This window comes from Mauremys reevesii, linkage group 3 (genome assembly GCF_016161935.1).
Source record: "Mauremys reevesii isolate NIE-2019 linkage group 3, ASM1616193v1, whole genome shotgun sequence".
In the NCBI taxonomy this organism is placed as follows: Eukaryota; Metazoa; Chordata; order Testudines; family Geoemydidae; genus Mauremys; species Mauremys reevesii.
In genome coordinates this window covers 202,710,378-202,737,336 of record NC_052625.1, presented here as the reverse complement: position 1 = coordinate 202,737,336, position 26,959 = coordinate 202,710,378, and the positions used below count along the sequence as shown (strand labels likewise).

At 46.4% G+C, this 26,959-nt stretch overlaps 1 protein-coding gene across 12 annotated transcripts in view; it reads right to left on the bottom strand.

The window, feature by feature from the left end:
- The window catches only part of NCOA1 (nuclear receptor coactivator 1), a 334,422-nt gene that overhangs the window by 54,306 nt on the left and 253,157 nt on the right, over window positions 1-26,959 (bottom strand). For all 12 annotated transcript variants that reach the window (XM_039530434.1, XM_039530433.1, XM_039530438.1 and 9 more), the window contains 7 exons: window positions 21,886-21,980; window positions 14,933-15,110; window positions 7,520-7,699; window positions 5,387-5,482; window positions 4,391-4,531; window positions 2,703-2,850; window positions 410-1,733 (listed from right to left, as the gene is read on the bottom strand). In XM_039530434.1, coding sequence (XP_039386368.1) covers window positions 410-1,733; window positions 2,703-2,850; window positions 4,391-4,531; window positions 5,387-5,482; window positions 7,520-7,699; window positions 14,933-15,110; window positions 21,886-21,980 — 2,162 coding nt within the window. The remainder of the gene's footprint in view (window positions 1-409; window positions 1,734-2,702; window positions 2,851-4,390; window positions 4,532-5,386; window positions 5,483-7,519; window positions 7,700-14,932; window positions 15,111-21,885; window positions 21,981-26,959) is intronic.

The following is a 26,959-nucleotide window of genomic DNA, read 5'->3' as shown; positions in this document are numbered from 1 at the left end:
TCCATGCTCTGTCATGAGCAACAAGAAGTTTCAAACTGGCTCCCTGAGTGTCTACATTTAGGCACCTAACTGCTCATATGATCATTTAGGAGTCTAAATACATTTAGGGGTCATTTAGGTATCTACTTTTAACACCCGATTGGCAAGTTAGTCTTGGAACCAGTCATGCCACTATCAGTGTTTGTGAGATAGCAAAACCCAAGACTACGCACTAGGCTGTGGCTCCATGAATTGAAGGAGAACTGCTAAAGGGGGTGTGTGTGGGAGAACTGCTAAAGTGTGTGTGTGTCTCTCTCTCTCTCTCTCTCTGGCCTCAGACCACTACCGCTAAAAGAGATTTGCCTTTAACTTAACTGGTGTTAAATGCTAACCCTAGGTAAACAGCATGGATTTTAAAGGGCAAACCCACCTGGCCCTGCGACTCTAGCTTCACTTCCTCTGCAGCAGAGGGCTTGGTCAGCGGGGCCGGAGTCGTATTGCACGGATCCATCTGCTCCGTTTTCTCCACTTTCACCTTCACGTCATCCAGACTCAGGGCCGGGACCGCGGCAAGGTCCTTCTCGTCCTTGTCTAGCAGGTAGCGTAGGAGCTGATGGTCCTTGGACTCCTTTTTCTTCAAGGCCTCTGGCTCCAGTTTGATTTCAGGGGTCCCCGGGATGTGACTCTGAGAGGTAGGGGTGGCGGCAGCGTTTGGCGCGGTATCCTTCTTGTCGTGCTCCATGGACAGAGTGGTGATGTCGGAGGGGCTGCCCTCCTGCAAGAGCCGGTGTAAGATCTTGTGCCGCTCTGTGAGGGAGCTGTGGGAAGAGGGACACGCGTTGCCTGGAGGGTTCCCAGAGGCACCCGTGCAGGATAAGGGATCTTTGCAGCTAGTGTCTGCATCAGTGTGCCGCAGCTGGTGTTCTGCCGTTGTGGCCAGGAGCTGAACCAGCTTGTGGCTGGTGGCTTGGGAGCACTTGGCGTCTCCCTCCGAGAGTCTGTCACTGGCATGTAGCAGGCCTGAGTCCAGTGGCTTGCCATCGCTCGAGCCACTGTCAGACTGAATCATCTCGCTCAGGATGGAGGCAATCTCCTTGCTGTCTTTCGGCTCCGTTTTCACAGGCTGCATGCTGAGCCGGCCGGGCGAGTTCTGGGAGCTCGGCTGCCTCAGAATGGGAGGCGGCGTGGAGTAGCCCATGGGGGTGCTGGGGCCTTCATTAAGCCCCTGCATAGAGTTTATCGGGGCACTGGGGAAAGGCCTGTTGCTGCTGCCACCGCTGCTGCAGCCGCTGCTCGCCATGCTCACAGGGGAGTGCATGGTAGGCATGGTAGGCGAGAAAGGATTGCTTGGCATTCTGGGCCTTGGTACCAATCCTGGGCTAACCCGATGCCTAGGAGACATGAACTGTGCTGGGGTAATCCCTGGACTATTCATGGGAGAGCTACTGAGGTTTAAAAGGTGGTTATTGTTCTGGGGACCAGCTTGTCCCTGGCTTAAGGCAACATTGGCTCCGATCTGATTCCCAGGTGAACACCCAAAGCTTGTCTGGCCGGTGCTGGAATTGCTGCTGTGGAGGCCAGAGCCTGGCTGCTGATTTACATTGGTCGCCAACATGCTGCTGTTGGATGGAGGGATAACGGACGAGAGCGCCATGCCTTGCCCTGGGGACATGCTAGGGTGCAGCGCAGGGCTGACACGGGGAAGGGGCATTCCAGAGTTAGTGTTCTCTTGAGGAGAGAGCATGTGGTGATCCCTGAAAGAAACAAAAGACAGAGGGGGTGGGCAGTGGGGAGAGAGAACTCAGAAGACGACACATCTAAATCTGTAGCACAGCTCAACTAAACTTTTCCAGCCTCTTTGGGATTAAGCTATCACATAGACACATCAGGCCTGGTAAGTCTGACAGCTGCAGCTTGTAAGATATGGTGTTTTCCACAGTCTTTCCTAGCCCCACCACTACACTAGGATCCCAGGAGGAAAGAGAGCGCAGTTCAGTAGCATTTGCGGATGGAGCAGCTACACTGATCTCCGTAGGTACTTCATGGATCTCGCAGCATTGTGGCAACGGAGGGGCTACAAATCTATCTCCGAAGGGAAGGTCTACTTTGGGCTGTGTACTCTCCCATTGGCAGGAAGAGGAGAGTGCTGAGAGAATGTCACTCTTTCCCCTCCTCCATCTAGTTGCATTTCTTTAGCACACAGTAAGTTCCCCCATCTCCCCTGTTCTTTAACAACCTCTTCCTCCTGAACGAGTTTGAGTGCAAGTTCTCTGGGGTGGGGCATGAGCCTTAGCCATGTCAGTAAAGCGCCGTGTGGATTCATGGTGCTGCATAAGCATCGGCTAGAACTACGAAGCCACAGAAATAGCCAAACTTTAGTGAACTTCTGCTGCCTTGGCTTTCAAACATATGGACTTAGCTCCCCCAGCGCAGCGCCTAGATGTGGGATTGCAGCCCCAAAACCAGCATGAGAGGATCACCCCACCCACCACTGGCCTAGAACCAGCGCTGTGACTCCTAAGCCGCCACCCTCCCTGCAGCTGACGTTGATCCCTGGCCACGCTTACAGGCTCCTAGATGCCACTGACAGCTGATCTAGCTTACAGCAGCCTCCAGACTGCCCCTACTCCTGAGCTGTGGATCCAGGACATAGCTGAGGATCCAGGACAAGGCCCAAGCTCTGTGAGCTAGCAGCGATTTCACCCCAAGTTCTTGGGACTCACCTGTCAATGATATGGATACCCATGATGAAAGGCTGCATTTCTGGGCTTTGAGGATAGCAGAGCTTACACTTGGTGTGGGCGCTAAGTACCGTCCCGTCGCTCAGCGTGAATCTATACGATGGACTGAAGGCCGTGCCACGTGTCATCACTGCGGGGAAAACAAACCAGACGTGATCCATCCATCTGCTTAGCAATTCAGACAGGGCTCACAAAACCTTTGAGGAGGGATGTGGGGGAGTGCAGGATGGTGGTGAAGGTAGTAGGGGACTGACTTCCACCATCCCTCTGTGCGCACGCGAGGATAACAACGCAGAGTTTGCACTCACCTTCCCCTCCTCCCCCAGCCCAATTGCACTCGGTGTATTTTAACAAGGATCCTGCCATTAGTGTGAAAACAATGCAAGTCAAAAATCATCCTCCAGTGAAGTTCTGGCAATCCAGGTAGTCTCGCTGCACTGTTCTTCACTGCCTTATGATGTTCACATCACCATTTTCAGGTGCACTAACCCAGCGTATTGCAGCTAGGGAATCAGGACAGGTGGCAGGGGGATAATCATAGGACTGGAAGGGACCTCGAGAGGTCATCTAGTCCAGTCCTCTGCACTCATGACAGGACTAAGTATTATCTAGACCATCCTATAGGTAATAGGTGCCTATATAAGCCAAAGCCCAGAATATCAGGACTGTCCCTATAAAATTGGGACATCTGGTCACACTAGTTGCAGCGGGTGTTTCAGGAAGATCTGAAGGCTGGTGTGATGCAAGTTCACTTCTCAGTGCTGCTTGTTATGGGCAGGGACATGGGGCACAATGTGGGCCAAGAATGGCTGAGCTGTAATTGATTGCCTTATCAATGTACTTCTATTTAAATCCATTAAGCACTGTCCTTGAGCACACAGTGCTATAGCAGCAGAAAGGGCAATTATTCAATCACCAGTGTACAGTACATACACAGTGTACCCTGATGAAGCCAAGCCCGGTACTGAGAACTACAACAGGATACTAACCACTGCAGCACTGGCAGAATTAAATCCTTCTCCACGCTCAGCCAACCTCCCTATGTGACATTCTGTCTTCCTGACTTCCTTTGTTAGTGTCCTCACCAACAGTGCATCAAGCTTCCATGACAACCCCCCAGAGGGAACAATATTCTAAATCACTGCCATGATCAGAGGAAAACCCTGCTAAAAAAAACTATCAAAAAGAAAGAGCCTGAAGATCGGGCATGGGACTTTGACACTGGGTCTGATGTGTGGGCATGGAGTGTGTGTGTGTGGGGTGGGTGGGGGGAAATCACCCTCTGGTTTCAATGCAATGACCACAGTGGGTCTTTGGAAGTTTGTCTCATTTCTTTATTTGCAGAAGGGTGTGAACACACCTCTAGCTGGCATGACACCCATGAGTTTTGGGCCAATCATATCCCCTAAGCAAGTTACTGTAGCAGTGCTGGGATGTGCATGGTAGCTTGCTGAATGCTGTGACATCCACAGTCAGCCTCTCCAGTTACAGGAACCATTTCTGTGCTACTGAGCCTTTTCTGCTACTTCTTTGGCACTTTATTATTAGTGCAGAATTCGTTTTTTCCAGAAAGCACTTATCCAGCAACAAGGGTTATGCATCGGCTTCTGATTGAAGCCACCCCAGCTCAATATGCAAGGCAAAGCACAGCAAAGAGAGAAGCCTGTTACCTTCTTGAAATAGCTGTTTGGCATAAGATGGCTCTCTGCCCTGAGGCTGGAAGAAAGCATAGATGCACTTCCGCACTAAATCCTCCCAGCCAGTCCTGCCTGCGGCTCTTAGGGAACTGGTGTCAATGGAGATAATTTTACCTGGGTGGAAAGAAAATTCACATTATTCAGATACAGAAGCAGTGCCAAAGAAGTCACTTATACAGCTCTCACTCTTACCCTCCCGGTGTGGTGCACACCGAGCTAGAGGCGCACATACACTTTGGCTTGAAATGAGCTTTCACAACTAAAATTAGAAGCTATTCTCAAAGTTTGTACAGTGGGCTGAGCCTAGCCTAGGTTATACTGGCATCAAACTGGAGTAACATAGTAGGGAGGCCCCAAAAGACCTCTCTCTAGTCTAAATTCAGCATCACAAAATCCAGATGCATCCAACTTGACACCAGCCAGCCAGGCAATTGGCGGTAACACTAGGGATGTCCTTACACAGATCAGAAAAATGAAATACAAGCCCAAGGAGTTATCTGCCTATAGAGGATACTGAAATCCAGGCAGCTTTACTAAATGACTGACTGCTTGTGGCCATGAAGAGAACAATAAGAGAGGAACATGCGCACAGTGCAACTCGTCTCATTCATGAATACCTAGGGGACCCACCCGAAATCGAGCATTTCTCATCTGTTCGCCAGTTTTGTATTGAAACTTCACTACCCTCTTCAAAACTGTGCAGTATACAAGTATCCATTTTAATTAAGGGGGAAGTATGGCTGGCTAGCTTCAAGCCAGACATCCTTACAGACTGTTTTAGTTTAACACCCTGTGGCACTATCTTACTGGCTGGATGAAATGCTGGGACCATGCTACATCTGCAAGAACTACAGCATCTTACAGTTCTAGTGGAACAAAGATGCTGTGAGCCTTGAAGCATTTTGATTGCAAAGATGGCACCTACCCCAGAACAATGCTTGGCACCCCCCAGCTCGCTGAGAACAGTACCTGTAGTATCCTGCTTGGTCATGAAAGATTCTGAACTGGTGACAGCTGGAGGTCGAGGTAATCTCCGTGCAATGCATATCAGACAGGATTGGAAATCTGCCGTAACAGAACAGGGTGGGGAGAGTGGGACGGTGCGAGTCCAGTGTTATAGAAACCGCTTGCAAATCAATGGTTTAATTAACAATCGCATTGTTGTACTCGACAGCCACATCCTACTCTGGATGCCTTTACCCAGCCTGTCACCTAGGCCTTCAACACAACAGAGCTCGCTATAAGCTATACGATGTTTGCTGGAGAGGAAAGAACTCCATTGTTTGGAGGAACTAACCGTAGGGCCTTTCAGATCTGGCAGTGCCACACAATAAAAGTCAGCACTGAACGCCAACAACTGTTGGCTCCAGGGGAAGTATCTGGTCATAAAATACTGTAATTTATTCCGTCCAATCATGATCTCCTGAGTAAGCTGCAATGGATTAATTCAGTTAATGCACTGGAAAATAATGGCTGGTCCACAGAAATGAGGGTTCAGGTTTTTCGCAAGAAGGCTTCTTTGCTCTACCATTTGGAGATCAGAGGTGGATACGCACTACGGCCCTGATCCTGCAATCAGATCTGTAAAGGGTGGCCCTAATGACCATCAGGAACCTGAGCAGAGGCACACCCATACAGATCTGACGGGGGCCTGAAACTCACTGGAAATGCAGCGCTACAACAATTGTCAAACACTCCAGGCCCGACTGGGGGCATCAGCTAAAAGTAACAGAAATTAGACCTAGAGAAGTCCCGTTAGGCCAGGCGTAATCAATTATTTTTTGTCAGGGTCCAAATTTCTTGGTCAAGATATAGTCAAGGTCCAGACTCCAGAGAAAAGAATGCAAAAATCATAACAATGATGATAAGAAGAAGTAAACAAAAAGATTTTGCAGTCTGTTCTACAGTGCCTGGTGGTCTGGATTTGGGCCTGTGGTCCCCCTACTGACTGCTCCTGTCCTAGGGCATCGAGTCCACCCACTGGGGAGCAGGGCAGGACTGTGCCGTGCAGTCCGCTCCAGTCTTACCCACCTCAAGGAGTGGGGCTCCCACCATTATTCTGCAGTGACAGAACTCCCTGTGCAGCAGCTTTTCATACTAATCAATCTACCCTTCCCTTTCCTTAATTTCTACCTAACATGCTCCATTGTGAATTCTCCTGGTGCTCAGAAGGGCAGCCTGTCCCCATCTCTGCTTATGGAAGGAGGGTAAAGGCTTGTTGACTGGACAGCATTGATCCAAACAACAGGAAACGGATAACCTAAGAGAGCTGGAGACTGTGTTCTCACTGTTGGTGCAATTCACTCTTGGACAAAGGGCCAGCATGAGACCTGTGCTCCCCACTTCAGTCCCACTCACCATGGTGCACAGGCCTCACTCTGGCTCTGCTTGGGGGAGAGAGGGATGTCGCCCTGTGGCAGCGTAAAGCAGCCTTGCAAAATTTTGGATTTGCCCATTGTTCAGCAAGTGAGTTAAATTTCACTAGCACTTTCCATTCCCCTCTAGGTTATGGAGGGCAAGGAGACCTTGTGCCGGTGGCTTCTCTGCAAGACTGACACAGGCTTAGAGCCTCATTTCCACCAGCTCTTCCCACACATTTCACCCCAGGCGTCTGAACAACACAGCACTGCAAATCAAACCCCTGGGGCTCAGCACAGTGGTCAGAAAGGACTCAAAGGCTCCAAATGTGGTTTAAGCCGGAATAAAAAACAGAGGATGGAGGAGAGCCAATGACAAACATCAAACTCCTCTAAATGCGTTCCCACTTGCCCTGGCTGCATTTCCCATGCTGTGCCAGGCCTGTGCTGAGGAGGACAAACCCTTGGAAGGCCCTCTGGGGAAAAGGACTTGTGCGACTGCCCCTGGACCTGATCCTGTGCCACCTGCACTGCCAGCCGTCCTAAATGCAACAGCAAACAGGGCAGGAGGAAAGTAAACTCTCCGAGGCTGCTCTCGGCAAGAACTACAATCTCCTGGAAGGAAGTCCTGCATAAGGACAGTAGAGGGCAGTTCGTCCTCTTCCCACTCCAGCCTCCTTCCCTTCCCCAAGACGCAGCACAAAGCAATCAAGCAGGGTTTGAAATAAATGATCTTCTGCCCTACCTTCTCCTTCCTCTTTGATCGATTTGGGCTGGGACACGGTGAAGCACTGCATCACCTCATAGCGCTGGCGAGCCTCCTGGTTCTCCGCACCCAGCTCATCAGGGGGGCGGATCAGCATCCGGCAGCTGAAGGTATGGCTGCTGCGTCTGGTTGCTTCCTGAGGCCAAGGAACTCCATTTACTGTGGCGAGGGAGAGGGGAAAAGAGAGACTGTCACAGACTGTGATCACAAGTGAACATTTCGAACGGTGGACGCTAAGGATCAGAGTTCTCTGCCTGACCCTCTCCATGTTATCATCAGCATTTGCTATGTGCATTTGCTAGGCACCCAGAGTAAAAGTGCCTGGAAGAGTTGACAGCTGAAACAGACATGGGTGGGAGGGGGAGCAGAGACACAGAGAGGTGAACTGACTTACCTGGAGTCACCCAGCAGGTTGGTGGCTACAAGCCAGGTTTCCCGAGTCCCAGTGCACCGCCCTACCCACTGGACCACACTATCCCTTTGACAGTGGTGCGATAACACTTTGTACTTCTACAGCCTAACATGTCCAAGGAATTCCAGGGTTGATGAATTACACCCCACAACACCATTGTGAGGTAGGTTCTACAGGTATTGTTATTTCTGTGTAACGGGGGGCGGGGGGGGGGAACTGAGGCATAGAGAGGTGCTCTGACTTGCCCAGCCACACAGTGAGTCGGTGGCAGGGCCAGGAATAGAACTCAGTTCTCTTGACTCCCCATCCAGTGCATCAGCCAGAAGAACCTTCTTCCCCTCCCCTCAGTCACAGCAGCGGCTGATAAATCACTCATGAGTCAGCACGTTCCAGGACATTTCACCCGACAGGCCAGTCCCTCCAAAGACCATTTGGGTCCCCAGCACTGGCAGCTCCCTAGACCACACCCCATCAACTTCGCTGCCACCCAGAGGCTACACGTAGCCATGATCTCCTCCCTTTCAAGGAGGATTCTGAAGGCAAGTGGTCTGGCTCCCTGCAGAGCAGCTGCTGGCTGAACACAACCACCGCTGTTGAACCAGGCTCTTCAGGCTCTATAAAATCAGAGTCTACTACACTGCAAGGGCAGGATACAGCCTTCCCGCCTCCCCCAGCAGAGGATGCATCTGATTTTAAAGTGACACTGCTGTGTAGGTGGCAAGCACAGAAAATGCACACGCTCACATCAGGATGAGATCGAGGTCTGCCCCTACATAAATGCACAGAGGGTGGAGGTGCAAGGTGCAAAGGGGGATTACACAGAATTACTGGTCACACTGACAGCACTGTGAATAAATTCCCCACCCCCAAATTTGCTCCAGCATGAAATTACCTTCTTCAAAGATCAAGAACGGTAACTCAGCTAAAACCACCAGACTGCAAGGCAAAGGGAAAACCCTTTCCCCAGGCTAAGGAGCCAGAGTAGCCGCAGTGAAGCTACATAACACCAATCCAACAAGCTCTTCTGGGCACAACAAAATGCTACAACCAGTGATGCTAAGCTAAGCTTACACTAAGTGAGAAAATTAACTATTGACAGCCCAAGTAAGAAGGTGACTTAACAGTGCTAACAGGACTCTACACAATTACCTATAGCTAAGTAGCACCTACTGAGCACAAAAGCCAGATTTTCAAAACCATTTGTCATCCATGATGGTTAGAAGAGTTCAGTGCCCAAAACAAATGGCCAGGTTTTCCAGAGAGCTCAGCTCCCAACATGCACTCAACATACTGAGCTCTCAAAACCTGCCTGTAAGTGTTGCAATGTGTTCTGAGCGCTTGAAAAACTGACCCTATGTACCTACCTCCTTGAAAAGCCTTTGGTAAGGTCCTTCACCAAAGGCTCTTAAGCAAAGTAAGCAGTCATGGGATAAGAGGAAAGGTCCTCTCAGAGATAAGTAGCTGGTTAAAAGATAGGGAATACAGGGTAGGAATAAATGGACAGTTTTCACAGTGGAGAGAAGTAAATCGCAAGGTCCCCCAAAGGATCTGTACAGGGGCCAGTGCTGTTCAACATATTTGTAAATGATCTGGAAAAAGGGGTATACAGTGAGGTGGCAAAGTTTGCAGACAATACACAATTACTCAAGATAGTTAAGTCCAAAGCAGACTGCAAAGAGTTACAAAGGGATCTCACAAAACTGGGTGACTGGGCAACAAAATGGCAGATGAAATTCAGTGTTGATAAATGCAAAGTAATGCACATTGGAAAACATAATCCCAACTCTACATACAAAATGATGGGATCTAAATTAGCTGTTACCACTCAAGAAAGAGATCTTGGAGTCGTCGTGGATAATTCTCTGAAAACATCTGCTCAGTGTGCAGTGGCAGTTGAAAAGGCAAACAGAATGTTAGGAACCATTAGGAAAGGGATAGATAATAAGAGAGAAAATATCATAATCCCAATACATAAATGCATGATACAACCACACCTTGAATAGTGTGTGCAGTTCTTGTTGCTCCATTTAAAAAAAGATCTATTAGAAAAAGTCCAGAGAAGGGAAACAAAAATGATTAGGGGTATGGAACAGCTTCCGTATGAGGAGAGATTAAAAAGACTGGAACTGTTCAGTTTGGAAAAGAGGTGATTAAGGGGGGATATGACAGAGGTCTGTAAAATCATGACTGGTGGGAAGAAAGTGAATAAGGAAGTGTTACTTACTCCTTCACATAACACAAGAACCAGGCGTCACCCAATGAAATTAATAGGCCGCAGGTTTAAAACAAACAAAAGGAAGTATTGCTGCACAGAGTGCAGAATCAATCTATGGAACTCATTGCCAGGGGATGTTGTGAAGGCCAAAACAATAACTGGGTTCAAAAAAGAATTAAACAAGTTCATAAAGAACAGGTCCATCAATAGGCTATTAGCCAAGATGGTCACAGATGCAACTCCATGCTGTGGGGGTCCCTAAACCTCTGACTGCTAGACAACAGGGGATAGATCACTAGATAATTGCTCTGTTCTGTTCATTGCCTCAGAAGCATCTGGCACCAGCCAGTCGGAAGACAGGATACTGGGCTGGATAGACATTTGTCTGACCCAGTATGGCCATTCTTATGCCAGAATCATGACTGGTAAGTACCGGATCCAAGGGACGCATTTTCTCTGTGTTATTTGTTTGATTCCCTTTTAGATAAGACTCCAGACCAGGCACTGTGAGCTCTGACAGCAACTGCTAAACACCACAAAAGAATGGGGAACTCACCAAACACACCAGCACATGAAACCAACACGCTGACGAAATCTCATCCTCGTTATCATTATTTAACATTTGTATTATAATATCACCTAGACTGAGATGAACACCCCATTGTGTAAGTCACTGTGCCAACACTAATGAATTCATCCTTGCAACACCCTTGGGAGGCAGGTATCATTACCCCCCAACTTTTACAGACAGGGAAACTGACACACAAAGATGTGTAGTGACTTTGCTCCAAAGTCACACAGTGAAACAGTGGCAGAGCTGAGATGATTCCCTGACTCCCAGCCTTGTGCTTTCACTATCCTTAAATGGTGTTCTGAGGACTTATGCAGTGCATAGGCCTCTGCACAGGGGAACCTTTCACCCTTACTTCTTGCTGAAGCGCTCACGTGGCTGATGGAAGGGCAAGTCATGCTCACACGGCTTTCCTGGTACACTGAGGCCTCCCTCTGGAATCATTCAAAGTAACTGCTAATTGTGCTATTTACAGTTCGATACAGCACCCACTACAGAGCCTATGGTGGCCTGCTTGCAGTCTATAACATAGCAATGAAAAAGCTTCCTATGTTTTTTTCTTGGAAGTGGTTTAATCATAGGGACACATTCTGGATTTCCATAGTTACAGTTGTGTCAATGGTTTTATTATCAACCACTATTTTAGATGGGTTATAACTCAGCTGTAAAAATTCACTGTAGTCTAAAACCCAGCAATTTAACTCCTAGCTCAGGTCCAACTGGAAAAAAAACGAAACAAAACAAAAACAAAACACACATCACACATGAGAAAAACTTGCCTCGCTGTTTTGGCATGTAGGTGACTTAGTTTAAATTAATTCCTTACCAAATTAAGCTAAATCAATATAAGGCAGGTTTAAACCAATTTAAAAGCATCCCCACAGGGGGTTGGATTTCTTTAACTAGTTGAAAAACACACTTTAACTACCATGGTGTAACTATGTGAGCAGACAATGCCTTAGTCTCTAAGCCTGCTTCCACATGCTGATAACTTGAGTCAGCAGCTCTTGAGTGAACCTTACTCGGGGTCTGCCCTGTACCCCTAAGACATGACAGCCAACTCACCTTATTACCACCACTATGCATGAGTGACAGGTTTGTGTGTGCTGATGGCAGTCGAGCTAACAGGAACAGTGGCGCTATATCTCCTGTTAACCCGTTAGTGAAGACAAGCCCTCATGAACTGTAGCAAATCCCCTCTGGCAGATGCTTGGTGAGGTATTAAGAGGCTATATACAATCTCCCTGGGCCTTGGGGAAAATACTAAGGGGCCGGAGAAGAAAATGTGAAAAACCTTCCTGAGACCCAACCAACCATCTCAAATTAATCCTTTGTTTTAAATACACTGCTTGGCACATTGAGGAATTTTTGCTACAGAACAAGAATTCCACACTGTTTAGGCAACTGTGTGGACCTAAAAGACAGTAATGGCTCCAACACTTGTTCAGGCCAGTGGTCTGTGAACTTATAAGAGTTTATCTAATAGGCCCTAACTTTGATATAGAATCAGGAGGTATCTAGTCCAACCCCCTGCTCAAAGCAGCACCAATCCCCAACTAAATCACCCCAGCCAGAAGCTTTGTCAACCTGGGTCTTAAAAACCTCTAAGGATGGAGATTCTATCACCTCCCTAGGTAACCCATTCCAGTGCTTCACCACCCTCTTAGTGAAATAGTGTTTCCTAATATCCAACCTAGACCTCCCCCACTGCAACTTGAGACCATTGCTCCTTGTTCTGTCATCTGCTACCACTGAGAACAGCCTAGCTCCATCCTTTTTGGAACCCCCTTTAGGTAGTTGAAGGCTGCTATCGAATCCCCCATCATTCTTCTCTTCTGCAGACTAAATAAGACCAGTTCCCTCAGTCTCCTCTCATAAGCCATGTGCCCCAGCCCCCTAATCATTTCCCAGAGTGGTAGCCGTGTTAGTCTGGTTCTGTAGAAGTAGCAAAGAATCCTGTGGCACCAGCAGTCTATAAGGTACCACAGGATTCTTTGCTACTTCTAATCATTTCCGTTGCCCTCCGCTGGACTCTCTCCAATTTGTCCACATCCCTTCTGTAGTGAGGGGCCCCAAACTGGATGCAATACTCCAGATGTGGCCTCACCAGTGCTGAATAGAGGGGAATAATCACTTCCCTCAATCTGCTTGCAGTGCTCCTACTAATGCAGCCCAATATGCCGTTAGTCTTCTTGGCTACAAGGGCACACTCTTGACTCTCATCCAGCTTCTCGTCCACTGTAATCCCCAGGTCCTTTTCTGCAGAACTGCCACTTACCCAGTCGGTCCCCAGCCTGTAGCAGTGCATGGGATTCTTCTGTCCTATATGCAGGACTCTGCCCTTGTCCTTGTTGAACCTCAGCAGATTTGTTTTTTGCCCAGCCCTCCAATTTCTCTAGGTCACTCTGGACCCTCTCCCTACCCTCCAGTGTATCTACCTCTCCCTCCCAGCTTAGTGTCATCCGCGAACTTGCTGAGGGTGCAATCCATCCCATCATCCAGATCATTAATGAAGATGTTGAACAAAACTGGCCCCATAACCGACCCCTGGAGCACGCCGCTTGATACCGGCTGTCAACTAGACATCGAGCTAGACGTTATATTATCAAACCAGTAGAATGTGAGCAAGGTGGATAGGCCACAGACTTGACCTATCTTGAACAAGGCATAGATCTTAGGGCTGCAACAATTCATTTGACTAAAACCAACTGTGCAGTGATCCTACAACAACAAACCAAAACGTAGCTTATTCTTTGTGTTTGTTGCCACGTGCCTGAAACCTACCAAAAAGCCTCAGAATTCAAGAGGCAGGGCAGATCTTTGGCATATCGGCTTTAATAACATCCCCTTAAAGTCAAAGCTTTTTAAGCTGTGTGTTTAATAAAGTTAGTCGAGGTTTCTGGCTAAGTAGCCAACAGAGGTTCTTACTGGGAGTTACATGATGGCACATAGAGTAAGCATATTATTTTAACAATTAGCTTAAATGCAGATTAAGCGACAGGCATTTTGGCAAGTGAGCAGGCAGTTGATAGGATTAAACAGGATTCTTTACACTAGCTCTCAAAACCCAAACGTCCTTCAGTTATTCGCTCTCCAGATGACCTTCTCACACTGCCCTCTAGTGCTCTCAAGTGTGCACTGCATGCACTCAACTCCCGCTAGACAACTTATTTCTTAATCCACAAAGCTCCAGAAAGTTTTGTTGTTCCACAACCCATGAGCTATTCTGATCTATGCAGAAGTTGCATCAGTAGCAGAAAGCAGAGAGAAAAGGCTCTGACAGCCAGCAGGAAGAGCATTCTTTACAAAAAGTTAATATTAGTGTCTATTATAGGAGGGATATTCTCATTGTGCAAAGGTTGATGGATCAGACCCTGAGAGCTGAGACGGAAATATACACCTGCTTTATTTCTTTATATAGCTAACTGGTTTGTACAGCTCTCCAAATTCCAGTGTGCAGTTAGGTCCTTGCTGCTATGCTAAAAAAAAAAAACAAAAAAATAAAAAAAAAAAAAATAAAAAAATAAATAAAATTAAAATAGGGAACTGCCAAGAGCGAGGCAATGCCAGGTAGCCTAATTAAAATAAAATATAAAAAATAAAAAAAAAAAAAAAAAAAAAAAATTTGCAAGAAAAAAAAAAATATTAACAAACAAAAAAAAAAAAAATCAGCAGCAATGTAATATTGGTGTGTCTAACGTTTGCTAATATAAAAAAGCTTATATAATATAATGCATTATAAATAATAAATAATTCAGCTTGCAATCATATTGGTTGTTGTGCTTTATCCGGCCCGCATGCAACGCAACAGTTAGGTATAACAAAATCTCAGTCATTACAGAATTAACTGCATTGCAAGAACAATAGCGTTTTATACAGTGTTCTTCAAATGCCAAAAAATAAATGCTGGAAACATCTGACATGATGTTTGCAATTCTACAGCGGCTTGCATCTGAAGATCTCAGAGCCCTGTACCCATATTAATGCATCTAGTCTCACAACACCCTTGTGAGACAGGCAAGTAAGACCCCAAAGCACAGAGAGGTTACACTTCTCCACTTTAGGTAACACAGTGACTGTTGTGTTATAAACACAGGGACAGGCCATTAACAATCTTGTTGCTTCATCAGGAAAACATGGCACAAATCCCATTTTTCTTTGAAGTAAAGAAGGAAAAACCCATCCGCTTCTTACCTAGAGACTTTGGCAGCAAATTCTTGACGAACTCCGCGTGATCCCCTACGTGCAGGATGCTGTAGACACTGGTATTCATGAGCTCCTCCTGGTTATAACCCAGGTAGCTGGTCACATTCTCGGACACAAACACAATCCTCCCCTCGCGATTCACAACGAAGAAAAAGCCATCCAGTGCCTGCAATGACCGGAGGAAATAAAAATGCAGTCAGTGCAAGAGCAGCTGCTCCAGAAGGTAAAGCACTGGACTAAGAGTCAGGAGACCAGCTCTGTGAGCCTGGGCAGGTCACTTTCCTTCTCTGCAACTGTTTCCCCCTCCTGTTCCTGTCTATTTAGACTGTAAACTCTTCAAAGCAGGGACACTCTCTCATTTTGGGTTTGTACAGCACCTAGCATAATGGGACCCTGATCTCACTACCATAATAGAGATAATAGATCACTTTAAGTGGTCTGATGTAATTAACATTTTTCTCTGCTTGCACTGTCCTTTCATTTTGCTTTGATTCCCCCTTCGCCCCGGTAATGGGTTGTTCTTCATCCTCTTTTAGGTGTGTGGAAGGCTCCTTGCTGTCTACGGGTGGTGTCTGGTGAGCTGACCCAAGAGCACAGATTATCTAAAGCACAACCAGCTGTATCTATCTACTTGACGGTAAGAAAGGAATAACCACAAAGATCTGTATTGCGATTAGCCAAAGGGCTCTAATGGTAAAGTATTCCACAAACTCTATGGCTCCTTTGCTGAGGATCAAATATCAGTACATTTGCTTAAGCATGTACTATGGCCCTGCAAGCTACAGTAAACAGACCTCTTTACTTTGGGGCATAATAGCTAGCAGCAAACAATCCCCTTTGAAGAGTCAGATGGTCAGCGAGGCCCTGATTCAGTAAAGTGTGCAGGTCAAGCACATGATTGCGTTGCTGAATCAGGGCCTGAGAACTAAAAAATACTCAGCATCTTGCAGACTAACACATTTTACATGTTTCTGGGAAACAACTGGCAAATCCAGCCCAAGCCCTGCAATCACAGTGAACGAGAATATCTGCAAACAGGATCCAATCTTGCACTATTAAAACCAGTGGGAGTTTTGCCATTGAGTTTAACGGGTCCAGGGTCAAGTCCTTATTTACTCCTCTGGTACTGTTCATGAGGGGGAAACTCTTTCCACCAGCATGGAATAGCCCAATGTAGGAGACTTCACTGTTTCTGGAAGAAGCCCTGGGAGAGGCAGATCGATAATTTACAGGACTCTCCTTAAGTGCTTCATGTCAGTAGGATTTGATTTTTACCTACCCGGAGCCTAATTTAATCCCATCTTTAGTAATTAACAGCAAGCGCCCTAACACAAGCCCTGATCCTGCAACTGAATCCATGTGGACAGACCCCCGGTGCTGGTGTGCAGCCATGGCATTGCACAGGGCACAAGAGTCCAGGGATCAGACTGCAGAATCCAGGACGTGTGTTATAGGGACAAAACCAGGTTTTTGTATTTTACATGCACCTCCCCTCCCCCATATGCAGCAACATTCTATCCCCTTTCTCCACCAAACATATGCCCTATAATTGTATTGTCTTGTGAAGCCAGAAGTGAGTTACTTTGCTACATAGTCTTTGATTTTTATTTAATATTTTCTGGAAATCAAGTTTGCCAGGGACAAAGCAACATTCAATGCTAGAAACAGGAAGCAATTTTTTTTTATTTTATTTTTTTTTAAAGAAACTCTGTCAAAATTGCCCTGGCAGATCAACCACAATTTTCCTTTTTCACAGCTGTTGCCTGTTGCCAAGCAACCAGCTTTTGCACTTCATGCTCCCACAGAAGAGACAGACTCCTGTAGAAGAGTCAAATGGGTTTGTCCGAGAGCCCTGTATTAAACTTTACTCCCTAACTTCCCTCCTTTTCAAGTACATCGTGATATTTCCTCCATCCCCCTCACCCCCTATCACACACCCAGTAACAAAGCTGATCCGGTTATTCTAAAGTATTTAGTAAAGGGAGAACAGCATGAATAAAACAGATGGGAAATAAGAGTAGCTAAAGAAACAGAATGAATCAGCACCTAACAAATGGTTCGAGCTTGGGTGTAAATCAATCACGGCACCATTAACACAGTCGGACTGATGTCTAACCAGCATGTAACTGGTGCTGAATAATCCATTTCCGGAAATAAGGAGAGGAGCCCCTGCCTCTCTTGTGAGCATCCTAATCAGAGGCCAATAAAACACTCAATTTTTTTTTGAGGGAAACTAAGAAAGCAGGGGGGCCTTGGACCCAAGCCCTGCAGGAAAGTGCAAGACAAGGTTTCTAACTAGTGCTCTCTGCACACAGTACTCCAGGGTGCTTTGCAGAAGGAAGAGGCTACTGAACTAAAACTCACGTGGGGTAACAGAACCCACTCCTAACTTAGCAACACTGAGCAAATGCTACTCTGGGGTTTACAAATACTTGGTGTATCAGCACTGCTGATTGTGGAGCTTGTGAACCATAATGAGGGATGGTTCTGGTCCCAAACAGCAGAAAACCTAACAAATAAATAATCTGTCTCTCTGTAGCCCCTTCCGTTTGAGGCTGTAAACGTGCTTTAACAAACATTAATGAGCTAATTGTTTGTGAGGCAGGGAAATCGTATTATCCCTCACAGGAAAACAGAATTACAGAGAGATTTGCCCAAAGGGGTCCAGGAAGGCCATCCATAGCAAAGTGGGAAATTACAACCCAGGTCTGTTGACTCCTAGTCCTTGCACTTTAGCCCCAAGACAATCCTAGAACACAAAGACGACCCACTAAGGTGCCACTAATTAAGCTAGGGACTAGCCCAAGCATTACTTTCTATGGAGAAGATTAGGAATATAAACATTTAAAACCTACACTGGTGCTGTCTTCTAGTGAAGATGTTGCACAGTAGCAAGTTAGCTCCTTAATGGAAGAAGTCTAGGTAAGTAGCAATTGATCTGGTACTAAGCTCGGAAGGTCTAGAAATGCAGCAAAAGGTTTGTGAGATGACAGACAGGGAGTGTGGCCATTAATATAGAATGGAAATTGAAAGATAGCATGCAGATGGCCCCACGGGTACAAATCCTGATGCACAGCCTATCTTGGTACTTCCATGGCCCTCATCACTACCGTAGCTGAGTGCCTGCAACTCTTAATGACTTTAATAGCGGACAAGCACTTAAGGATTTAGATCCTTCTGAGCAGCAAGCTCTCTTATCCCAAGAGTTAAAGGAAACAGCAAAGGACAAGCAGGTGGAGGTGGGAGTCACCTCAGGAACATTTTCAAACAGCTGAATCTGAATGTTGTTTAGGAACCTACTGGAACCAAAAACTGCTTCTCATGGTCAGTTGTGACAGAAAACTAAACTCTTCATAGTTGCCTCAACATAAGCAGGATCTGAAGCCATTCCTCGGTGAGATCATTTATTGGGAGCACCATTAATAATACTAATAACTACTGAGCACAGATGGGAAGTGTTTCCAGAGTGCTTCACAAAAATTAACTAATATGTGCTCACAATGCCCCGTGCCTCTGTTTCCCCATGTGTAAAACAGAGGTTGCAACATTCAGCTACCTCACAGAGTGGGCTATAGGCATTAGTTAAGGTTTGTAAAGGTCTCTATAAAAAAAAAGTCCCATTAATAGATTTCATAAGCCTAAACTCTGCTGGGTTGGAGAGAATGCGTCTTTCCTCCTCTCCAACATGAACAGCAGTGCCTGGAGGCAGGAAAGGCCCTAACACCTCTAAAGGGAGTAGTTTGAGGACAGGAGGGGAGGAATTTGCTTTGCTACAGCCCTGTGGCAGGAATATCTAGCACTCCTCATCCCCTAGTGCAGCCACAGCCCCTACCCTCACCTTACTAGCAAAACCTCTCTGTGAGCGGCTAACAGCATGAGCATCCCCCCCACTTGCAAACCCTAGTGCTGCAGGACAGGTGACACTTAGCTCCTGATGGGGGTGCGGGACACCAATGTGCTGAATACATTGAAAAGAAATTCAAGCTACACATCCAGGCATCTCCCTAAGTATTAAAGACTTGATCCTGCAAACCCTTATGTGGTGCACCATAACTGCTGCACGCCAGCCCAAGTGCAAATGGCAGATAGGTAGGGGCACATGTAAGGTTCCACTTTAGGCATCATCCTCCACGCTGAAGCCCTCAAGCCCTCTGAATACCTGCTCTCTTAATCACAAGAACACAAGGTACAGTAGGATATGAGAGACGAAAGGGTGTGTCTGGGAAGACCTGGGTTGAAGTGCAAGGATCCTTTGGTTAATGAGGGATTAGTTACATGCTTCCCCTCTTAGGCCTCAAACCTGCTACTAGGCAGGTGTAACCTGGCAGATTAATGCAGCAAAAAGATTCCCTGCTCTCTTGGTCCCGCTCATCACCTTGCTTTTATCCTTGCAACACTCCATAGCTGCACTGTGTGGGAGCCAGACCTAAGTGAACGTTAAAGGCCCCCAGGGTTAGAACACAAATACAATCTCACATTGGCTCTGGAAACCAGAGATAACTATGTGTTTTGACTTAGGTTGATGACACATTTAAACAACAGCATGTAGCCTCAGTGATCTCAACATGCATTGGCTAGGGTCAGTGTAAATTACCAAATTAATGATGCTGGAGGTCTGGTGTCAGGAGGCGGCTTTGTACCCAGAGCAATTTACCCATCTATTAGTGTGTTTTGCAGGTTGGTTATATGGGATCTCAAGTTACAAAACTATCCTTCTGTCTGCATAACTGTTAGATATTTTTAGCACACTGCGTATAATGAGTTCTTCACAAAGCAGAACTTAACAGAGCCACAACACACCTTTGTTTTAATTCCCTGCAGAAATGACCTATTAATGCTAAACTCTGAGCATGAAGCCATATTCTCAGTCATGGACAAGCTGATCTAATTAATTCCCCATCCCATATAAGCACCCCATTTTTTCAACCCCTATAGAGAGCTATTGGCTAGGCCTAGCAGCTTTGGAATAAAAGTGTTCTTAAACTGTACTAGGGTCTTCAACTGACCCCTGATTTCCAATTTATGAGAGCTATATCCAGGGGTGACTTTCCAGGGGTTGCTCTATAAAATTTTGGGTATGCTGCAAATTTATTGATGCCTCTTAGGTTACTCTAAGTGCCAACAAATAGACAGCCCAGATGTCAATACTCCTGGGAAGTCACCTCCTCTGGCTTCTTCCGGTTCCAGAGTTCAATCCTCCATTGCTCTAGCAGGATGCACAACTCTCTTAGTGTAGCCCAAGCTCTATATTACTCTTGAGGAATTGCCACCTCTCTCAGGACAATCTTGCCTCTCTTTTTTTACTCTTCCCACTCACTGTTTCCATTGTCCAATGCTGCTTTCCCTCTAATGCCACTTCTGCTTGTTTGCTTCTTTAGACAGCACCTCCTTTGCTGAGCAGTCAACTCCCAGTTAGTTCTGGCCACGTGTTTCAGGCAGATGGCTTTCATTCTCTTTACAAATCAGATCCTTCCCTACAGTTCAAATACCTCCTCACCGAGGCATTAATTTTGTCTGTAGTGAACCTTTGATTATTCCTTGGTAGCTTCATTTGCTATACAAGTGCTCCTTCTGTCCCAGATTCTCCTGCTAGTACGCAGACACAGGCAATCATGATTTAGCACTGTCAGCCCTTTACAGAAGCCAATATGTCTTTTTATCAATTAGTAAAAACATCAGAACCACTTTGGCAATTGCATCCACTTCATGCCAAGAAAAGAGTTTTTTGTCAGTCCCGTACCATCACACTTCACCATATTTCATATTTCTAGTTAGCACAGCCCTCACCTTCCTCTGCAGCACAAGGCGTAGGTCATTCGCTAGGATCACTGTGGGATATCCCGTGGGTCATAGTCAGAGTTTACGGTCAGAAGAGACCATTAGGCCAGTGGTTTTCAACCTTTATTCATTTGCGGACACCTAAAAATTTTTGAATGGAGGTGCAGACCCCTTTGGAAATCTTAGACATAGTGGACCACAAGTTGAAAACCACTGATCTAGACTGACCTCCTGTCTATCCCTGGCCACTAGCACCCACACACTAAACCCAACAGGTCCCTTCTGTTCTCTGCCATGGCACACAACAGTTTAGCCTCCTGAAGGCTGTAATACTCATGTCTAATTCTGGTTGTTGGAGTTGGCGTGGAAGCAGCTGGGTGGCGATTACTGCATGTGATGTATAGAAGGTCAAACTAAATGATCTGATCGCTCCTGATGCCCTCAAAATGAGACTATTTGATGCTGTTGCATTTTAATGGCCCACTCCAATTCACTGCTTTGGACTCAGTATTCATTCTTCCTGCCTTTAACTCTTGTTTTCTCATGCCTTAGCTGGGAGGAGGAAGTTTACTAGCACATATCTAAGAGCCCTGGTGCCTGAAAGGGCTAGCAAGTCTTCAGCACCCCGGCAGTTAACAAGACAATCAGTCTAGCCCCTGACTTAGATCAGTGTGGTTGAAAGTTAAGTTTTCTCCCAAAGCAGACTGCTTTCCACTCGCTCAGCTGAATGATGGCTCCTCAGTCATACTGCGTCCCCCCACAACAACGCTCAGGCTAAGTGGAAAGAATGAAATAACTACACAGAGGTGGGCAGGGCACCTTTATACCGGTATTAAGACGTTGCTCACTATAGCTCTGATTCATGCAAAGCACTTAAGCACATGCTTCAGTTGCTTTAATTTCAATGGGACTTAAGCATGCGCTCAAGTGCGTTGCTGATAGGACTAGGATTCCCATGCTTAAAGGATATGCTGAACTGGGGGGACTAACGTGGGTTACCTGCAGCTTTAGCAAGGGATAATTTAGCCTTGGAACAACCTGATTGGGACTGTGTTTTCCTACTATTCTGTATTTTACTTTCTTGGTCAGAGATTCATTAGAACAACCTCAGATTTCAAATACGAAAAGACTAGTGGTGTTACTGATTGCAACAGAGCACCTACTTCCAGGAGAAGAGGTCCCAGAGATTCCTTTTCGATCACTCCTTGGCTGCTGGATGAGATGTCAGACTTCTGGACGTCATCATCAGCTGTTTTCTCTGTAGTAAGGGAAAGGACATGTTTTAGTTGAAAAAAACCATCTTTTTAACCACTGAAAAGCTACTGATTAGCAACAAAACATTGACTATTGTTTAATATCCATTGTCCCAGTGAAGCAACAAACTGAAAGCACTGAAGTGACTTCTGTATTTTGATGGGTGCCCCTTTCACTGTATAGATGGAGAAGCAATGTGAGAAAAGAAAACACCTTTGTAGTAAAATGTCTGTATTAGCTAGATCACCATTTTCTCCTCCCTGGGTTCAGAGGAAATTGAGCAACGTCTCACACATATTTTAAAGAGGAAGACTGAAAAACATCAAGCTTTTGAAAAAGGACTAGTCAGCTCAGCCTTAGTACGAGCTCAAATAACTGATCTGTAAGATCTGACAACATCTTGATGAGCAATTGGCAGCAGGAGTTCACAAAGAACAGACTGTGCCGGAAGAAACCAGATAGCCTGCTTTGACACAAGCAGCACAGGTCCAGTAGACAAAGACGTAGCTATGATGTATAGGTGGCCTGATTTGCAGAAGTGCTGAGTGCCTGGGGCTGAGTTGAATGGGAGCTGCAGGTACCCAGCACCTCTAGAAATCAGGCCACTAGGTTTTAGTAAAGTTCTCGACATAGCCCTGCATGAGAGAGAGAAAAGTCAGAGCTGTGTGTGAGTTTTCTTTTGAGTACTATGGCTCAGTTAAAAAACTGGGTAGCAAACCTCATTACTGAACTAGACTCAAAGGGTGCTGGCTGCTCTACAAGCCAATAATCAGACATCAGCCTTACCCCAAAAAGTTTATCTTCTATTATCAGACAAATGGGGTGTGTGGGGGGGTGGAATGTGACAAGGCACGTGACTACAGTAAGTCAGCCACGAAAGTGAGGTGGTTTCAGGTTTCTTTGGTTACTCTCCCCTGGCACACTCTTCACCACCCCTGTGGCTGAGTCAGGAGCTGATTGGCCTTGGGAAGGAAGTGAGTTTTGAGTAGAGGTTCGAAAGAGGAGAGTATGGACACAGAGCAGAAGGATTATTTTGTGGTTAAGGCACCGGACTGGAATCAGGAGCGCTGGATTCAATTCTTGGCACTGCCTCATACTCCCTGCATGACCAGTGCCACGTGTGGATAATTGCACCTCCCTACTTCACAGGGGAGTTGTGGGGATAAATACTGCAAATGATGGTGAGGTGCTCAGACACTACAGTGATGGAGGCCACATAAGCTTTAGCTCCATAGTCAGGGAGGGGATGTTCCAGGCATAGGGAACTACCAGGATCAGGAGTATGAAACTACGAGGATGGCTAGTTATGTGGCTTGTGAGCAACAGAGAAGAGAACAGAGAGGCAGGTGGGAGCTAGACTGGCAGGGCTTTGAAGAGGGCACAAGGAGCTCTCACGTAAGGCAGAGGGCCAAGGGAAGCCAGTGAAGGGGCAAACAGAGGGGTGAGACATGGGACGATTCCAAGTTGGGAAGAAGTCAGTCAGTCAGTCGCACCTTATCTACAGGTCTGATCCTTAAAGCCTGAATGCTCCCCAGGGAGGGCTGGTGTCACTGGGTGTCAGAGCTTGGTGTCAAAGCAGCTGGTGGGACACGGCCCACGCCCAGTTAGAAAGGACTGTATAGATGGAAAGTACAGAGAGACCGACGATATTCAGAAAAGCAGAAGTGTCTCAAAATAGACAAATGGCAAATTAGCCACACACACGTTTCCAACAGCAAGGATCAGTTGTCGGATTCATTTGCTAGGGACTCAGAATGGTGGGATACTTATCAGAAACATTCAAGAATAGACCAGATTAAAGACATAAGAGTTTAGTACAGAGACCTACCCCAGACATGGGACTAACTAGGTATCCTAGGAGGTCCTTCCCAAATCCACCATCTATAATCCCCATAAGGAGTGGGATGAGGGCTTTATGGAACAGACATCTCACCCTTCATAATTCTGGTTCCCTCAGTTGTTCACACAGCATACAGCTGTAATACAGTCTCGTGACAAAGAACTTGGTTACAAATGGGACACTCCAGACAGGCATCCAAAACCTATTCTCTACCCCTTGCCCCGTTCCTGCACTCTTAGCCCATTTAATAAAGAACCAACTAAAATAGTTCAAACCCCTTGTACGTGGTGAGTTTCCAGAGTGTATCAATAGTCCAGAAAAACCGTGAGCTACAAAAAACTTTGAATAGCTCTTGTGTAAGTAAAATCCCTAAATAGATCTCAAGTTTTGCTTAGGGTGGAATAATTTTTCATGCAACAGAAGCAAGAGCGGGACACTGGCCTTGTCCAAGACAGTAATACCTAGAAGGGACAGCTGTACTCTACTTAGCAATAGGATTGCTTTGTTCTTCTGGTGCTATTTAGCAAATGGAAGAAAGGGACATTGTAGATTGTAAGCTTTTGGGGGCAGGGAGTGTCTTTGCTCTTGTAGTTCTTCCTGATGGAAGTCAGAGAATTCACATCCTCCCGTGTGCATCACAATCACTAGACATTGGTTGCTGCGCATCTTCTTTGGAACTTGCACTAAGGATTCTGGGACTCATTTGGACTCAATCAGAGCATCACCTGCTACATTTCAATGGAAAGAATAAAAGGACAATTTTTTTTAATGGTGGGGGAAATCGACAGCTGCATGAGAAGCAAGAGAGAGACTGGGAGTCTTGGAACATCAGGGGGACAAATCATTTGGAAGGGCAAGCTACAGACACGCATGCCTCCTTCACCAGCACAATTTACTGTTGCTCATTCCAATTTATGAATAGCTACTAATTCAAAGAACTCCCTGCGGCTATCAGAAAACAACTCTGAACACAGCATCTCTCTGGTGTCACAATCCCTTCCTCAGTGACTCTTCTATCAAATTTGCACCATTTGCAAGATTCCCCCCAAGTGCCAGAGTTGCAAACTCTGCCTGATAGCTGAAAACAAAGCTGTGTTCTTTCTGCATCATCACCAACCGTCAGCAACGAGAAAGATCCTGGGATCAGGATTCAGCTGGCAATCTGGTGGATGATGTGCAAGGCACAATAGGATACAGCCTGCCTCTCCGCAGTTAGGCTGGCTCTGCAGTGCAGGCAGGAGTAAAAATACTTGCTTTTGCCAGGCAACTAAGCAGATATAGCTCAGAAAAAACCTAGGGCCCAATCCCATGCAGTGCTGGCAGTGGAAGGAACAGGATCAGCCTCCTTAGGAACAGACATGCATAGTAACAAGGTATTTTTCTATGGCTACTTTAAACAAAGCAAAACTCCCTAGACCAACTCCACTGTACTCTGTGTACTGTGCTCGCTCCACTGATAGGGAAGCCTACTTTTCCCACAGAACCTAAAGATCAGCATCCTCAGCAAAGGCTTGATCCTGCAACCCTTCTGTGTGCAGAGCTCCCATTGACTTCAGTGGGAGTCCTGAATACAGCAGTCTGGCAGGATCAAGCCTGAGTTCTGAAAAATGCTGGAGTGCGAATCAGACAATAGCCCTAGAAGTATGGCCTTGTGGGTAAGGAATTGGACTGGAACTTGGGAGACCTAGGTTAATTCCTGGCTCTGACACATACTCCTTTGTGAGGAGATCCAGCTATACATACTTGAGATGCTCAACTGCTATTGTAGCCAGCCCCATAAAAATACCTCTATAGATAAGAACATAAGAATGGCCACATTGGATCAGACCAATGATCCATCCACCCCAGTATCCTGTCTTCCAACAGAGGCTGGTGCAAGATGCTTTCAAGGGAATGAACAGAACAGGGCAATTTATCAAATGACCCATCCTGTTGTCCAGTCTCAGCTTTGGCTAGCACAGATGGATGAATAGATAGAAGAAACCGATTTGGCCCACCCAATCCATCTCTAGGAGCCAATGGAGGATCCTTCCCTACAGCATATTTTCTAGTTTTGTTCCATCTCTTGTAAAATTCCCAAGCTATGGGACTTCCGCCACTTCCTTAGGAGACTATTCCACAGTCTAACACATCTCCACTGAGTAACACTGACATTCTCACCATACAGATGCTTGTAACCTGTTATGCTCTCTGCTCCGATATTCATCTCCACGCTATTCTGGCACTGAACAGAGGATTGTTTCCATGACTTGTCTGTAAGCAAAAGCTAAATTGCATTTACAGTTTTTTTGGGGAAGTGTCTAATTCAACCCAACATTTACCACAAGCATCAGATTAACACTGTGATTCACTTGTGCTTAGATCTAATGATATGAATGAAGAGCACGTTCAAACCACATTCCAGAAACTTACAAATGTGTTCTTTCACATACACATATTCCCATACTCTCATCATTATAGATTTTTTATAGGATCCTCTGAGCAAATATTTTCCTGCTTAGTTCTCTTAACTCAAATCTCACCTGTAAGACAATTTTTTTTTTAGGAGGAGCAGACAAGGAATTGCCAGTTGCTCAACATTCATTCATAATCAGTGGCACAGTGGTCCTCAACCTTTTCGTCTGGTGGGTGCCAGACGAAGAACCGTGGCAGCGGTGGAGCACCCACCGAAATGCTGCCAAATTTCTGCGGCATTTCGGCGGCGACGCCTCTCGATGACGTCACTTGTCGGTGACAAGCGGCATCATCGAGAAGCGTCGCCGCCGAAATGCTGCTGAAATTCGGTGGCATTTCGGCGGATGCTCCATCGCCGGCCAGGACGCGGGCACATTTAGATGCCCCCGCAGGCACCATGGCGTCCGCGGGCACTGCGTTGGGGACCTCTGCAGTGGCATACTTAGGAGACTCAGCATATTCCAGTGGATAGAGCACAGGACCGGGACTCAAGAGACCTGGGTTCTGTTCCCAGTTCTGTCACTAATCTAGCATTTAACATCCGTGCCTCTATTGCCCCCACCACCCTTTGTCTGTCTTGTATTTCAATAGCAGTTTATCTGGGAGGTACTGTCTCTTACTATGGTTTGTACAGCACCTGGCACAACTGGTGTCAGATCTTGGTTGGAACCTTTAGGCGCGACTTGAAT